The 18,020-nt window shown below is 36.8% G+C and overlaps 1 protein-coding gene across 1 annotated transcript; it reads left to right on the top strand.

The window, feature by feature from the left end:
- Positions 1–11,797: 11,797 nt before the first annotated feature.
- On the top strand, positions 11,798–17,799 carry LOC110019719 (homeobox-leucine zipper protein ROC6-like). Its single transcript, XM_020717507.1, has 9 exons — positions 11,798–12,830; positions 12,911–13,137; positions 13,220–13,337; positions 13,440–14,063; positions 14,145–14,246; positions 14,324–14,539; positions 15,748–15,922; positions 16,020–16,417; positions 17,006–17,799. Exons 1-9 carry the CDS (start codon positions 12,702–12,704, stop codon positions 17,354–17,356), a joined length of 2,340 nt encoding a protein of 779 aa, XP_020573166.1. The 5' UTR covers positions 11,798–12,701; the 3' UTR covers positions 17,357–17,799.
- Positions 17,800–18,020: the final 221 nt, after the last annotated feature.

Raw genomic sequence — 18,020 nt, 5'->3', positions numbered from 1 at the left:
GATTGAGGGATAAAGTTAGAGAGATGGGGGAAATAAAGAGATAGTTGAAAATTTTCTATTTATTTATTTATTTTGACTATTAATAGGATTTATGTTTAGATTTAAGTTTTGATTTAAAATTCTAAAAATATTAGTTTTAAATGGTTAATTTTAAGTATGATCTTCCAAGATTATATACCATTATTATTATTCTAAAATTTTATTATTATTAAATTATTATTATTTTAATTTAAAAAATTATATTATACTGTATTTTGTTTATAAAATTTATTATTCATTATTCTTTTTTATATTGAATATATTATTTTATTATAATTAACATTATTTTTATTATAAGTATTATCCTCATAGAGTATAATCTTTTCAAATCCAAATCAATATGACTTCTAATTTTTGTGTGTGGATGGTTCATTTAATTATTTTAATGATTTGAACTGGATAATGTATTCTATTTGTTAACTGAGGCCCTGAGTTAGAAATTTTTATATAGGTGAAATATTTGTAAAATGCTTGCATGCATTGTTTAACATAAGAATTTCATCATTTTGGTTTAGCTTTGGTTTCACATGCCAACATATGTAATAATGAATTTTATGTAGTTTGTGGAATTCAATGATAATGCAAGGTGCTCCCAATTAGGTAGTGTAATATGTAGCTCCCATAGTTAACTAGAATGTGATGGACTCGCATTTGAGATTAATTGGGCTGGACCTAAATTTTTGTTAGGCTAGAAAGATTCAACAAGCAAAAAATAGCTTTATTAAACCACCGATCGATATATTGTTGCTAAATAACACTTTTTAATAGGGTACATAATATGTTATGGTATAATAGATTAAATAAATAGTCAAATGATCAGATCATTGATCTAATCAAAAGAATGCATGGGTCATCCACTATAATGTGACACAGAGTAGTTCTAATAGAAATAAAGTGAGCTATGGCTAACTAATGGGTGTTATAAAGATTCGAGGCTATGATTATGCTAGACTTAGGCCTAGTCAAAGTTAGTTCAACTTAATCTACGTCAAAATCAACTTTTTGTTTTCCTAAACATCCAACAATTGTTCATGCAAGTTGGTGAGTCGGGTTATGGACAAAATAGGGTCCAACCAATGCAACTTAGAATATATGACACAAATGATGCCCTAACCATAATTTTCTGTCAAGAACTAGAATGAGAGTGGAAAGAATAAACACTAGTTAAACTCTTAAGTTTAAATGTTCTCGATAACATCAAAGCTATAGATTCACAATTAACAACACCAACAATTAAGCCATGGAGAGCCCTTGCTAACACCAAGCATCAACCCGATGTTGATCCTGATTTCTTAGATGAAGTGCTCCCATTTTCAATTGCAACTACATAAAATCATTAATCAACATTTTGATCATCTCCTGGTGAGAACATATTGCTGGATCATACAGAAATGACTATCATATTTGGAAACAAAGTACAAAAGTTGCCCCAAAAAAATCTAAAAATCCGGGGTCGGAGATGAGTTCATTATTGCTACTGTAGAGGAGATTGTCGAAGATATTAGAAAGGAGCACGTAATTGAGGCGGTTATTGAAAAGGTAAGAGTCATGCTGATTGCATCCGTTTCTGAAAAGAATATTACGCTCGTGGAATCCACGCATGCAGATTGATGGTATTTGGTAATAATATTTCACCATAATATCACCAAATATCACACAACTATCTTATCCGCATGTAAATTTTTTTTCCCCTTTTCTATATCGATCTCAGACTAAATTCAATCACTCAAATATTAAAAACAATTAATAAATACTTACTCATGTTGCTATTTTCCAGACAATCAAATAATTTATGAATACTAAAAACACATTATACATATATTTATATATATACAGATATTTCTGAAGTACAAAAATTCACATAAAAATACCTACAGCCCTATAACTCCAAGCCATTTTTATTTTATTTCTTATAGCCAAAGTACGTGAACTCCTTACCGTATCCCATCCGTAACCTCTTTCCAAACATACAACACAGATGATTAGCCAAATATAGCTTAATTTAATATGTTTGCAGGGAAATTCATATTGATTATCCAGATGAGGAGGATGCAATCTTAAAGGACGCACTTGCCAGATTCATTGTTTCTCCACATACCACAAATAATACATGCCATATAAGCTGTTAATTTCCGCTTCTTTTTCAAGAAGAAACATATCGACTTGCCAAATACCAATGTCATGCTTCATCTCCAACAGGCAAAGAGTAAATCAGAGGAAATGCAGCACTGTGATCGCATTAACGCGGAATACAGTTGGTAAACAATTCTTAATTCGTGTTTAATGTCACTCACTGGCGCTCATTAATGTTACTTATATCTATATTAATCCTATCTATATTGTTATGCAAATAAAATTTAATTTTTTTTTCTTTGTAAAATTAAAATCTAGTAATGCGACATGATTATATCCGTGATGGGGTTGGTGTAGGTTTATATCTGTGATAGGGTTGGTGTAGCTGCAGTGACGGACAAAATTAGATAGTAGAGTCATCTTAGATGGGGTCACACTAAACGTCGACTATCTAATGATTTGATTATAAGAGTAGATGTTTTAGAATTGACTTATGTTAAGAAAGACAGAGGTAGACCTAGGATGACGGGCATATTGTTTAGAATTAAATGAAAATATGACACTAAATATGACGTAATGGAGAAAAAAGATTCATGTTGTTGATGATGTAAAATAAAAATGCAAATCCTTAGTTTGAAGTAAAATCAGTAGTTGCAAACAATCAATTATGCATGCTTATTTAAATTTTTTAAATGATGAGTTGTTATTTTGATAAAAATATAAGAAACTTCTTGAAGATCAAATGAATAGGTTGATTCATTCTACTTATGATATGTGTTGTACAAACTGAGATTTGATGGACTAAATCATATGCATTACATCTTTCTATTCTATTACTCTTTATATAGAACGGAGACTGCGTTTGTATAATAATTTATTATTTTGACATGGATGCCCTAAAATAAATTGATTTCAATGCTATACCAAAAACACTCAATATGCATTTTTTTTAAGGAATGAAACAATTGGAATTTTTTAAAATAAAATCCATATCAGGATTTATTTCCTTAAATGTGAAGTTAAGCGCATTGTATATATAAATGAACTATTTTTTCAATGTTAAATAAAGTCGCTTTTTAAGCTCTCAACAAAAATAAAAAAATTGTGTTTACACTTCAATATTGAAGGAACAACTTTTGTTAAAGGATTGAAGACAAGTAATATTTAGATTATCATTCATATGCCATCAAAATATTCATCTTATCAAACAAGAACTTTGATGCAAAGTTTCAAATCATAAACCATCCGAGTTAAAAATTTTGGAAATTGATCGAAAGATCATTACAATTTTATTTTTCTCGACCTGCATAATTGAGATTTTGTGGTTGAATGAGACATTTCCTATGGTATTGGCAAAGACATCTTAATTCGAGTTTGAATTTGACACATGTCAAAGTGATTATAGTATAATTGTGAATTCTCCATGTCATTAGAAGAGACAAACATCTTTGAAATTTTGTGTTTGTAGTTAAAGTGATCATCTTAATTGGATGAATTTGACTATTACGCAACTTTAGGCATGCTAAGACACCAAAATGTCCTAATAATAATAATAATAATAATAATAATAATAACATAAGTTATCGAAGATGAACTCACATTATTAAATGGAGTGTCCTTGTTTCTAACATAAACGAACAAAATTCTCCTTGGTAAATCTCTATAAGTTCAATTTTTACAGTAAGGTGTCAATATCTAATCTTGATCATCTTATAATAGTCATTCACCCACTAACGGATGGACTTCATTAGTCCTTTCACATGACATCTCAACAACAGAGATTCATACATTTAGTGATAGATTAATTAATAAAGTTGGTAGATATATGCATGTTTTGTTGCTTGACCACTACTTATAATTAACCTCTTATGAATAGTTTTTTTCAGATAGTTTGATGTGCCATCGGTCATAGTTCTTATGATGAAACCTTGATGACTAATATTCCAATAATGGAGTAAACCATTATTCCTCATTGGAGCATCATCCTCAATAGGACAGACATTAAGGGAATTTAGCCCATTTTCGATGATCAACGGTCGTAGGTTAATACCAAATAAACCATCTGTTATTATTTTTTCAAGGAGTTACTGGTTGTCTGTATGACGTAGCAAAAACGTTTGTCAACAAATTAAAAATTTGGCAGCAATTTCGATAACCTATATGTACCAACCGTTCTCCAATGAAAAATGATCGTCGTTTTTGTATAGATTAGAAAGCACGCGTCAGTCATTAATTTTCGTCATTTTCATTTTCTAACAAGTTAACCATCGACGATAACCGACGGGTGAACCGACGGGTGACCCGTCGGTAACTGCAGCTGGCGTCATTTTTATGACACAGTAAGAATCGTCAATTCTACATCGGTAGGCGTCATAATCTTAAGACAAGGTAACCATCGAAAAGTTAGAGCTTCTGTCCATTTATGTTTAAGTCAGGCATCAGTAATAGAACCAATGACTTAGGCCGTCAGGTATCGCTACAAGTGCTCGATAATCGTCGAAAGACCAACGGAAAGCGGTCAGAAGCCTGTAACATCAGAAAAAAGAAATAAAACTCCTCTTTAATTGTTAGGATTTCTACACCTGTAATTGAGACACATAAAAATATTATAACTATATCACAGTTTAACTAATCCAAACATTTGCTATGCATATAATTGCAAAAAATGAACTTCCAATTGAACAAATAAGTAGACAAAATGCATATAAGTAAACATACATACGTAACTGTTCAATAAAATAATATTCACTTGAATAAATTATATATATATATATATAAATGTAAGAAAAAAGTCCCCACTAACCATTCTTGGTCTGCTCATCATCATCGTCCTCCTCATCCGATTGCTGCTTCCCCAGCTACTTCGCCCGACACTGGAACACTTCTAACTCTGCCTACAACTTGGCTTCCATATTAGCCTCCAGCTTCGACCTCATTTAGGCGAATCGGGTCTCCATCTCAGCGGTGAACGCGACCACCCGCCTAGAATCCTCCTCTTTCTGTGCGGTGGAAGTAGATGCCGCAGATGCACTGGTGGAGGGGTGAGTGTCATAGGCGAATGTTTGAGACTTGAGCTTGCAGATTCAACCCTTCTTCTTACCTCTGACAACCTCCCTCTATAATTCGTATTCTAACAAATCATGATCTCGAATTGTAAAATTGCCCGACTATTGGGATCGGCTCTCCTTCAGTTGCCTGAAATTTTCCTACAAAAAAACTAGTAACGCACAATTAGAGTGTGAGTAAACATCAAACTAGTTTAGCTTGTGAATTATGTGAGTCGGCCAGGATCTGTCGTCAATCTAGGACTGGTCCGACCATCGTTTATGTGTGTTTGTGTACATCAGTAGTGGAGGGCTCTCATCTTAACTCCATAGCCTGTCTATGTAATAAAATGGTTAGAATACATGTTTGATTTATAGTAAATTTTATAGAAAAAATAAAATCTTACCAGCCTCCACTTGTACTCTATATGCTTGGAGGCTCCCATGCCTCTGCAGTCCGAGCGCCATTTTTGCTTTTCCTGCTCTCTCTTCTTTTGGTATTCTAGAGAATGCCAGGACCTAAATAGTGAGGCAAAAACATCATCTCCAAACCACGACACTATCACAATTTCTGAATATCTTTGAAGATGCCCCGGAGATAATCGCTCCCATTGTGTTCGAAGTTACGTCGAATGTGGGCTTCGTGCTTAGAGCGTCAAGAGAAATTTTTTACAAAATGAAATAGATTATGTTAGATTGATAAACATATAAAAAAAATTAAGATTACTTTTGTTCTATATATCACCAAACTCCTAGAGTCACAGATCTCAAATTACCACCGGGATCCCTTTTTAGGACAAAGTACAGAGATTCGTACTTGCTTTGAATGATATTTTTAATGGTGTGAATCACCTATGTAGGGAGATAAAACCTAAAAAACAACAAATGATTTGTTTTATATTGTAATATAAAATTAAATTGTCATTGTCAATATCTTAAAAAAAACTTACTTGTTCCCCAACAGACTCAATGCGGTTGCTACTGTCATTCTACTCCTGTCCAGTAAATGCAGCCTCCGCCAAACTCAACGTCATTGCATTCGTATTAATTAGTGCATATAACAAAATACTATGTAGTAAAAAAAAAACGTAGTAAATAGAAAACACAAAGTGCAAACTATAAACTAGTAAAACTGAAAGCACATATGTACGCAGTAAACTGACAGATGAAAATTGTGAAGTGGAAACTACAAACTAGTCAAAATAGAAATGAAGCAATATGAACTAAATAATCGAAGGGGACTGAAGCTTAAAAGATTTAAAGTAACTTACCCATCTTACCCAACATCGTATGATTAGAGACTAGAGGATTAGTTAGAGTTTCTTCGTCCAAAGCACCGCCAGAGTCGTACTCATCGCCGAGAGTAATTTTTTCATGTTTGCCACTAGCATCTTTCTAATATAGCTCTTCATGGATAAGATCAAATGTAAAACATAATTTTGTCATTTCAATTTCTTGATGAGTTGGTTCAATAGTGTTCTGAATATCAATGGTGGCTCTAGGTTTACTGAATATGAAAACCACCTAATTAACTTAGATGTATTAATCTTTACGATCAAAGTTATAAGACCCACTATTCTTAATAAAAAATATTTTATCATATCATGCATTCATTGAGACCGGTTTTACATGGTCTTAAATGTGTTTAGGTTGTTTAGATGACAACACTTTCCAAGCAGGATTGTAAGTACATTATACATGTTTGCTTATTTATTTGTGTTTTTATTTCCTTTAGGCTAGGTTCTGATGTTTCAATTTCTTCTGCAAATATCGCCTTTAACATTAGGATTTTAAAATTGTTTCTTAAGTTACGACGTAAATCCACACCTTTCTAGGCTTTCTCACTATCTTATTTCATGTGATATACGTCTTAAATTTCTAAATAACTTGTCAAGATTGAAACATCAAATTAATTTCTATTTCAAAACATTTAAAACCAAACCATAGGCTAATTGAGATGTCATTGAATCTTTTCAATATCATTAACAACTAGTACTTTGTCTTCCTTTGGGTTCAAAAATAATTTTCAAATTTAAACCTTTTCATTTGGTTTTCGAATAATCAATCATAGAAACTAAACTTTGAATTTCTTGAAGACAGAACGATAACCTAAGTCAAGTGTTTTCTTACATAACTTGGGTTGCTTAACATATAACCAACTATATGTGCCTGCGTCAAAAGAAAAGTAACAAACCAGATAATTTAAGTCATATCTAATCTTCGGATTAGATATGGGGAAAGACCTATTTGTATTATCGCAAACCAATAAAAAAAATATATATTTTTTTTGTTTTGAATAATTGAACCCACTATTAAGTGATACCCTCATTGTTTGAGATGATATATTGCATGTAATGTCGTGCTTGATAATTTAAATAATTAAAATTCTATTTATATACTTTTCAGAAAACGTAAGTTTGACAAATTTCAATAATTTTTGAAGTAAATAGAAAATCAAGATTTCTAAATTAAATACATGATGTTCTTACACCCTAGTATTACACTAATTCACTAGAATTTCTCCTACGTTGCATTATAACATTTTTAAGGCAAAATTGTATGAAAACTTAACCAAACCCACTACCTCAAATCAACCAATATGGTTTTTAAAGTTCAAGTGTTACTTGAAAATAAGTGAAGTTTAAGTTTAATTGATTTTGATGTGTGAAAAGATTGCATGAATTTCTTTATATTTTGTACATCTTTTTGAATAAAATTGCACTTTAAAGAAATGTATTTGTATGTTTTTCTTACAGATATAACAAATATTAGGAATGAAACAAAGTGGAAGAAAAATGAAACAAAAGGAGAAAATTTTAAGAAAAAGTTGTTTATGAAGGCTAGGGCCAAGTCACTAAGTATTGGGCTCCTAGGTGCCAGCCAATCCTGGAACCCGAGAGATTGGCGTCAGGTCGCGAACCACTGAGCGCCAGGGAGCCAACCACTTGGTGCCAAGGCCTCAGTCCTGAAGGCCAAGGCCATGTCATCAGATCAGTGTGGCACCTAGGCGCCAGTCAAGTAAAATGCAACCCGAGAGGTTGGTGCTTAGGCACTAACCACTGGGCTTTAAGGCTATAGTATCAAAATTGAGCAGTGCCTGGGCGTTAGAACCAAATTATGGACTGTTTCGAGACAGTTCAAAGTCATTTTAGAGTGGTTTCATGGCATTTTTAAGAGCAGCATGAAGGGAATTTTAAGAGGAGAGGAAGAGTTCGTGAAGAAGAGGTTTGAATAGGAAAATTGAGAAAGAAAAAGTGTTGTGTTCTAGGGTTAGAGAGAGTTTTGGAGGAATTTTTCTCTTGTGTTTGTAAGTGTCTCAGGCCTGTTCTGAGCAAGTATAAGGGTGTGAGTTGTGTTTTCTTGTAAGTGTTATTGTATTAAGAGTTGCAGGAGAAGAGCAAGAGCTTGGGTGGAGCAATCTCGAGGCAAATTGAGGGAGAGAGATAAGTATATTTATTATTTGAATTTGTAGTTTTTTTGAAAATAATTTTTATGTTGAATCTCTTTGTTTCAATGCATTTTGGTGTTGTTTTATCCATGCTTTCTGAGTAAATTTACTTGTTTTTCCTTTTAGTGATGTAGTAGATGTTTAGGAATGTATATAACATGCCTGAAATAGTTTTTACTCTATTATTGTGATTATTTCCTTATGCAGTACTCTTCAATCTGGCCAATTGATCTATTAAAATGTGTTGTGAACCCATAATAATTCAGAAGAGCTACGACAAGAATAACTAGAAAAATCACGTTGAACTATAGGATATGAATCAAAGTACATTGTAGGGAGATGCAAATAAATAGGGAGATAAACTTCATTGGGTTCAAAGCGGGACTTAATAAATTAAAGTCATTTTAACCAATCTTCTTTATATGCTCGGAAGAGGGTAAAGAAGATATATGCTTTTATTTGTCAAAAAAACTTTATCTTATTTTGCATTTCTTCCACATCTACACTATACTATAATCACTACAAGGAAAAGTAACTCTAGCACTTGACAAAACCAATTCACATAACGTACTTAAAAATTTTTTATGTGTAATTTTAGATATTTGCAGCAAGTTTGTTAACAAAACTCACATATTTCAAAATTCCAAACTAAAACAAATTAAGTAGACTAGAATGTTTTCCTACTTTAGCTTCCAATTATTTCCCGTGGGTTCGACATCTCAGACTCTTTAGAACTCTGTATTACCGAAAAAATACGTATACTTGCGTGAGAAACCTCAATATGTAGGAAAATCTGATTTTAAGAATTCAATCAAGTTGTTAGGGAGAAAATCAAATTTTCTGGTGCCATTACCAATATTTTAATTATTGTGATAACAGTTGAGGTGGATCACACATCAAACCCTATGATTCGACCAAATGAAGAGTTGTCTTGAGGCTGCCTCACCTGCGGATCACCATCTACATGATTGCTTCTAGTTTGATCCCACAATTTTGAAAATCTTATCCTGACTGTCGGCCTGCTTGAATCTCTGGTGATCCCGCACAACAGCGCTTGCGGGCAATGCACGTGAAGGATCATGGAATTTTAAGTATAACAAGCTTATAGTCATATGGAATATCTTGAAAAGGCAAATCCAACTAGCCTCAAATCCGCAACTCATGCATCTCCTAACTCTAGCCTTTATGACCTACAAACGTCATCACAACTCACCACTATATGATAACGTTAAGGCCTTAAATGTCAAAAAATATCATATGATCGAGAGAACCCCTTTGGATCGTATAACCGAGTGATATAAATTTTTTTCTTATTTGTATAGAGGCCTCTCTTAGACTCAATAAATGAAGCCTTACCCCTTTCATGAAAGGGATTAGACTCTGAAATAGAGGAAGCCTGGAGCGTAGAGATGCAGGAGTTGAGGTACAGTATTCTACACCAAAGGTCCATCAATTGTCACCCGCTTCTGCAATAGACGACCATCATCGACTGTCACTTGTTAGTCGTTGTTGACCACTATCAGCTTCCCTCAGCTCATTGCAATGAAGCCCCTTATTGAATCACGATATGTGTTGTAAAATCTCGGCATACTTTTGGAGTAACAAAACACCCTACGGAGTAGTGCAGCGATGTATCTCAAAGATAGTGTAACAACACAACCCGAAAATGGTATAATATCACATCTTGAATGCGGTGTAATGATTCACTATGCTTATAATGCAATGACACCCCTAAAGATAATGTAACAACATATCTCGCAATAACTATTTACAACCATCATATTAAAAATATTATGACTTTCTTCAGAATTCTGAAGCTATTTTTTTGCAGCCAATCATTTTGACTTATGTAACCGACTATGACCTTTGTGATTCATAGCTCAAATAAGTACTAACTATAGCTTATGTAGTCTATGAACGTTATCATATCCCTAGAAGTTTACAACTCTAGCTTTTATGGCCTACATACAAATGTTATCGCAGTTCACCAATATGACTTACATAGCCAACTACGACCTATGTGGTCCACACTCATGAAGCTTCCAACTCTAACCTTTGTGTTTTATGGACATTATCACAGCTCGTGAAGCTTCCAACCACCATCTACAATATTCACGACGAATTACTATCTCCATAACAACTGATTATGATTTTCAACGCACGTTACAATTATTTTACTGAAATATCATTGTCCATCAACTTTGTAATTTCATTTTCTCAAATTGAGAAAAAAAGTAAGCTTGTGTACTCACCATTACATAGTTGATTATTACAAATGGCTAGGCCCTATATTTTTCTCCATTTGTAGAGTTTTTCATATAAAAATTTATGATGTCTCTATCTATTCTTTTTATTACCTAAGTGTGTGTTGTATTTTTGTGCAACACTAAGACGATAATTCATTACTTCATCATCACAAATCTTCCGACATGCATCACAATTGTACTTTATAAATTTCACAAGTCCATTACTGGTCTCCTTACATTCATAACTTGCGGTATTCAACGTTCTGATTGACATATATAAATTTATATTACAACAGAGAAAGAAATCTCTTGAAATTTTATTTAATACAAATAAAAGTCAATTTCATTAAAAAATTAAAGCTAAGAAATTAAATGCATTAATCAACCAAAGAATAAGTCGCATTTTCGGGGCTCTTACTTTACGAATCGACCTTCGGATTGACAACATGAATTCCATTTAATCAGTTAATGGGTGCAAAAATTAATAGCCTAATCCAAACTAGAAATGAATTAAACCTTATTAAACAGGAAGAAAAAAAAAATCAAAATTAAAAGCTTAACCATCTCTATATTAATGAAATAAATAAAGAAAAATAAAAAATATATGCATTTGTTGATAAAAGGGAAAAAAAATAAATGTGTCACATGCGACCATTAATGAGGACAAGCTGGTGGCACCGTATTCCTCCGAACCGGAACCGTCTCATTTATTGCGCCCAGATCCTTTCCCTTGGTCCCTATCTTCCCCCCTCCATCGACCGTCCGATCGGAACCTTCAGAGATGTGCGGGGCAGAAATCGCTAAACGGGACGGCTCTCCATGCGCGACTTGCTCGTCCTTCCGAAATAGGATGGGGATAAGTAAGTCATTTCACACCATTCCACCGGATTATATTTTCTTGTAGGCCCCCGCCCCGCATAGAAAATGGCTCTACACGCCCAGTTTTGGACAATTCCGCTTCTCCTTTGAGATCGGTCACTTTCGTAGGAGGAAAATTGAGACAGAGAGAGAGAGAGAGAGAGACAGGGAGGGAAATTGGGTAATGCACATCTCTCTCTTTCGGAATCCGAGTCTTTGTTTTTTTTATTTGTATTTGTAGTGAGTATATTGATGAAAGGTGTAGTTTTTCGAAGGAGGATCTCAGTTTCGAGCAGAGGCGATTAGAGGTTGAAAGGAGGGAGCTTTTTTGTATCCATGCTCCGATTTTGCTCGATTATTTATCTGTTTGGACTTTCTATGTAAAAGGGTCGGGTATTTATCACAGTATTCACCCCTGTGAGGTGCTGCTTCTATTCGTTAATTTAGTTTTGTCTGGGTGGTAGTTTTTCGTTGGAGCGCATATGGTGAGGCGGCAATTCCTGATTTGTGAGGCTTCTCCGAGTCCACATGTGCGTGTTTCTATCCCTTACATCTGCTACTGTACTCGCAGCGGGGTTTTAACGCTTCTTTTTTGCTTTTTTCGTCCATCTTCTCCGTGGGGGGGTAGCTCGGGATCTTACTTTGTTTGGTTTTGTTTGGAGGGAGATGAGGGGGGGAGTGCGCTAAGTTAGCTATTGGTTCCGTTTGCTTGGCTTCTTTCTCTTCCTTTCTGTCAATTAAATCATGAGCCTTTGCGTCGTGCATGGAAAGGGGAGGAGATCGAATCTCCGTTGAGCGTTTCTTTTTTGCCTTTCCTTCTATTTCGGGTCTTCCTTTTCCGTGGCTCCACCTGTTTTTTTCTCGGCTGTCCGTTTCCCGTTTTCTTTCTCGGTGTGCTCGGGATCCGCTTGATGTTTGGGTGATCGAGGTGTATATATAGAGGTTGCAGAGGGATCATTAGAAGCCGTGGGAACAAAAAAGGTTGAATTTTAAATGAGTTTCGACGGCTTATTCGACTCCGGCGGCTCCGGCGCTCTGCCTCCTTACTCCTCCGGAGGCGTACAGCAGACGCGGTTTCTCTCAAATCCAGTATTCAGTACCCCCGGCCTCTCACTCGGCCTGGTAAGCGTTCAGTTTAATTCAGCTTTATCCGCGACTTTTGACTTGGATTTAAAAAAAAAAAAATTTGATATTTGGGGCAGCAAATGAACACCGCCGGACAGGGGGATATGAGTAGATTAGGAGTTTTTACCGGCGGCGTTGGAGATGTTGAGGCGATTGTTAAGAGCAGGGAGGAGGAGAATGAGAGCAGGTCGGGCGGGAGTGACAACCTCGAAGGCGGCTCCGGAGACGATATTGATCAAGAGAATCCTCGCAAGAAGAAAAGATACCACCGCCACACTCCACAACAAATCCAAGAGCTCGAAGCGTAAGACATGTTTATTGATTACTATGATTATATACAGATATTTTATCTTCTGGCTATCTCCTCAAGTTTGCTCTCATGGCAGTCTCTTTAAGGAGTGCCCTCACCCGGATGAAAAGCAGCGGATGGAGCTGAGCAAGCGTCTCAATCTCGACCCACGCCAGGTCAAATTCTGGTTCCAGAATCGCCGCACACAGATGAAGGTTAAGCAAAAAAAAAAAAAAAAAAAAAAAAAAAAATATCAAAATTCAATCTTTTGTTTAATTTTTTCTTTTATAACACTTTGTTGAGTGATTTGAATGCAGACACAGATTGAACGGCACGAGAACTCGATTCTCCGTTCAGAAAACGATAAGCTTCGCGCCGAGAACCTGACCATCAGGGAAGCGATGCGCAGCCCGGTATGCGGGTCCTGCGGCAGTCCGGCGATGCTCGGAGAGGTTTCGCTTGAAGAACAACAACTCCGGATCGAAAACGCGCGCCTCAAAGACGAGCTCGACCGCGTGTGCGCGCTCGCTTCCCGATTCCTCGGCCGGCCAATGTCCGCACTTTCATCTCCTTTTTCTGCGTCACCGCTCGAACTGGGCGTTGGCTTCACTGGGCTGGCGGCAATGGTCGGTGGGGATTACACAGCTGGAAGCTCCATGCCTCAGCCACCACGTGCCGTGCTTGCGGGCTCCGAGAGATCCTTGTTGCTCGAACTTGCGTTGGCAGCAATGGATGAACTCGTTAAGTTGGCGCAAGTAGATTCTCCCTTTTGGATTCCAAACATCGACGGTCGGGGAGAGGTTCTCAACTTGGAAGAATATACAAGAGCTTTGCCCCGTTGTGTCGCACCGAAGCCGGCAGATTTCTTCTCGGAGGCCACAAGAGATACTGCAATCGTTCTCATCGATGGCATGATCCTCGTTGACACCTTCATGGATGCGGTCAGCATTATCCCTTCCTCATGATCCTGATGTCATAATTACCATAATCTTTCCATCAAGATTTGATTTTTTTTCAAGCAGAACCGGTGGGCGAAAATGTTCCCATGCGTCGTAGCGAAAGCGGCTACCATTGACATCATATCCAGCGGGATGGGCGGGACTCGAAACGGCGCGTTTCAACTGGTGAGAAATCTTCTCTTCCGAATTGCTCTAAATCGAAACGTGATACGCGTATTAATTTGCGTGTGGTGGTACACAAGATGCAAGCGGAGCTACAAGTGCTGACGCCGCTTGTGCCGGTGAGGGCGGTGAGCTTCCTGAGGTTCTGCAAGCAGCATGCGGAGGGCGTGTGGGCAGTGGTGGACGTTTCCGTGGACGGCATACGCGAGAGCCTGGCTGCTTCCGGCTCTCACATGAGCTGCCGGCGACTTCCGTCGGGCTATTTGGTGCAAGCAATGCCCAGCGGCTACTCCAAGGTATCTCGATCCTCTCTCTTTTTCTGCCATAAATGCCGCAATTTATTGTTCATGTGGTGATGATCGTGATTCCTGTTCATTCTTTTTTAAGAATGAATCATAGATCTAGAATTGAAGTATTGCTTTCATATACATCAAAAATATGCATATATCTTTAAATAAAAAACCTTTATGGTTCTGATTAGGAATAAGCTTGAGAATTTCAGGAGTCACCAACACAAAAAATAAATAAATGAATTGATAAAAAGTTTTCTGAGAGTCCAACTTAAATAATTAAATTTAAAAATTCAATCATTTATGTATAAAATTGTATGATTTTTTTAGCTTATAAAATGATTTAAATAATTTTAAAAATAAAATCATAATGTATTGTCTTTCTAAGTGTTTTTTTTTTCATCATAAATTGTTTTTCTTTCTTGTGGAAACATGGAAACTCATGCTGTCATTAAAGAGAAAAAAAAAGGAGAGGATGCCACTTTTCAACAATAGTACTTGCTGGAAGTCACGAGCAGGCATCCAGCAAGGCTGCATTAACATGCATTTGATCTATGAAATAAAACTTACAATCATTCATAACTTTTATATGACAGTTAGCAGTCCATGTTGATTTTTGACATCACATAAATGCATAAGATTAAATATTATCGTGTGGAATATAATTTATTAATTACAAAGATACATTGCTTCATAAAATATTCTTTGCAAGCTAATTGTTTCACCATAATCTATATTTAATGCTAAATGCTTCTTGAAAAAAAAAATATATATATGACATTGAAAATGATAAAAAAATTCAGTGCTTTACTTGTTTCTTCTTTATGATGCATAAAATATTTATTTATATAAATTTCATGAGTCATATACATTCTAATATTTGAAATTTTATAAATTTTAAAATATAAATATTCTCACACTGTTAATGAGAACCTCCTGACATCATATTAGAACGTCATTTGGATTGTAAAAGGGTTTCTTCCGTAGCAACAACCCTACCTCACATTGTCACATTGGTGATGCACTTCCATTCGAAACATTTCATAACTGCTTATTATTCAATATTTACTGTATTGATTAATCCTACAAGTTTTTTTTTTTTGGTCAAAACTGCACAGAAATTACGTCGCATAGTGCACTGCACAGAAAAGTGAACTGCACAAATTTATTTCTGATCCGCTGACTTAATTAGCAACCTAAACGCTACTGAGCAGGTCACATGGATTGAACACGCGGAATACGACGAAACAGCTGTGCACCAGCTCTACCGTCCTCCGCTGCGAGCTGGTATCTGCCTCGGCGCGCGTCGTTGGATCTCCGCTCTCCAGCGCCAGTCTGAATACCTCGCCATTATGTCCGCCACTTCTCCCCCGCCCAGCGACAACCCCGGTTAGCATCAAACAAATCTGCATATCATTCCGCCACTTTCCAAATTGCAGCTTTTTTTTTTTTTTACCAACGTTTTTTGGTTTGCGGCATGCTGCAGCGATAACGGTTGCTGGGAAAAGAAGCATGATGCGGCTGGCTGGAAGGATGACGGAAAACTTCTGCGCGGGTGTGTGCGCTTGGGCGGAGAGGAAATGGAGGGAACTGCGTTCGGCAGAGGTTGGGGAGGATATGGTGCGGGTTATGACAAGACAAAGTGTGGATGATCCAGGTGAGCCTCCAGGCGTTGTGCTTAGTGCGGCGACCTCGGTGTGGCTGCCGATGGTTTCTGCGCAGCGATTGTTTGAGTTCTTGAGGGACGAGCAGCTGCGGCGCGAGTGGGACATTCTTTCAAATGGCGGCCCGATGCAGGAGGTAGCCCATATAGCAAAGGGTCACGACCGCGGGAACTCCGTCTCCCTCCTCCGCGCCACGGTTCCCGCCGCCGCTTCGGCTATGGTATGAAACTTGTGCGCCACTTTCCTTCTTAAAAATTACTTTTTCCATAAATGTTACTTTGTGAAAATCTTAAAATGTACCATCCTTTCGCTCATAGTTACTTATGTTACGCGTTTGTGAAAAGGAGTTTGAGGACGACCGAATTGGCTGACGTAATTTCAGCGGCGCCTAGCGCCAAGTTGCATGGATTTGACCGTTCGGCAGATATTTTTATAATATTTTCGGGGCTTCAAGATTTATTAAATATCGAGTACTTACGCAAATTGATTGAAAATAAAATAAAAATATAATATTTAAATATCAGTCACATTCAAATGCTCATTTAGCCTATATATATATATATATATATATATATACAGGCACAAAGGCAGACCATTAAAAAAGCATTAAAATTTTGTTTACTATTGAGATTATCAGGCAGACCATTAAAAAAGCATTAAAATTTTGTTTACAATTGAGATTATCATTAATATTTTAATGGGTGAATTGTGTGCTATGCATGTAAATGCGTGAGATTAGAAATTTATTATTTTTCTGTTAAACTGTTTTTGAATTTTCTGTGTTCATATTTTTTTCTATTTAATCCAGGATGCCAATGGAAATCAGAAACAAGAAGAAGAAAGCATGTTGATACTGCAAGAAACAAGCACAGACGCTGCAGGATCATTGGTGGTTTATGCCCCCGTGGACGCACCAGCCATTAACCTCGTCATGAACGGTGGCGATTCGTCCTATGTTGCCCTCCTCCCCTCCGGCTTCTCGATTCTCCCTGATGGTAGTGGCGGCTCCGGCAACGTCGGAGGGTCCCTACTCACCGTAGCCTTCCAGATTCTTGTCAGCACGCTCTCGACCGCCGAACTCACCGTGCAATCGGTCGACACAGTCAAAAGCCTAATCTCATGTACTGTACTCAAAATCAAGTCCGCCCTTACTTGCTGAAGCAGCCAGCCATGCTAGCTCATATTTTTGGATTATATATTATATATCTACATTTCTTTATATATTTATAAAGCGAGAGAGACAGAAAAAAGAAAAAAAGAGAGAAAAGCGTTGTTAATCAGCCAAATAGACTTTTTTAAATTTCTTTAATAACTTGGGAGATGAAATAGTTGTGGTTTGCGTCGTTGCCATGCGCAATGCGGTCGGGTTCGAGTCAAGAACGAACCTCGCGTCAGGTGAGAGAGAAGCACCGATCAGCGGTGGCGGTTCGGGCATTGACTCGCTTTCCATGTGCCATGTGTTGTAGATTTTAATATCTCGGTAAATTCTATGAATGGACTGAGGAGAATATTGAACTGTTGTAGTTTATGATTTTATTGTCATCATGCTGATGTTGTTTCTAATGTTATCAACTGTTTCTGGCTACAATGTTATAATGTTTTGTGATTGGATGGATTCGTGGTGGACTATTTGTAGAAACTGGAAAGTTCTCGTGTTTTGACAGCTTTTGAAAACTGTTTGTCCGGTGCAATAAATCCTGTTGGACGAGAGGCGCACTGTGAGATGGGGCTGGCTCGGCAGGGCGCAGGCCCGGCCTGGTCACATGCGGGCTTTTCGGTCCTGCTGTTGATCTCCGCTCACCGCTACGGTTTCTCCGGCGCTG

Source organism: Phalaenopsis equestris, unplaced genomic scaffold (genome assembly GCF_001263595.1).
Source record: "Phalaenopsis equestris unplaced genomic scaffold, ASM126359v1 Scaffold000074, whole genome shotgun sequence".
Lineage (NCBI taxonomy): Eukaryota > Viridiplantae > Streptophyta > Magnoliopsida > Asparagales > Orchidaceae > Phalaenopsis > Phalaenopsis equestris.
Note: the sequence above shows the minus strand (reverse complement) of the source record. Positions and strands in the feature narration are given on the sequence as shown.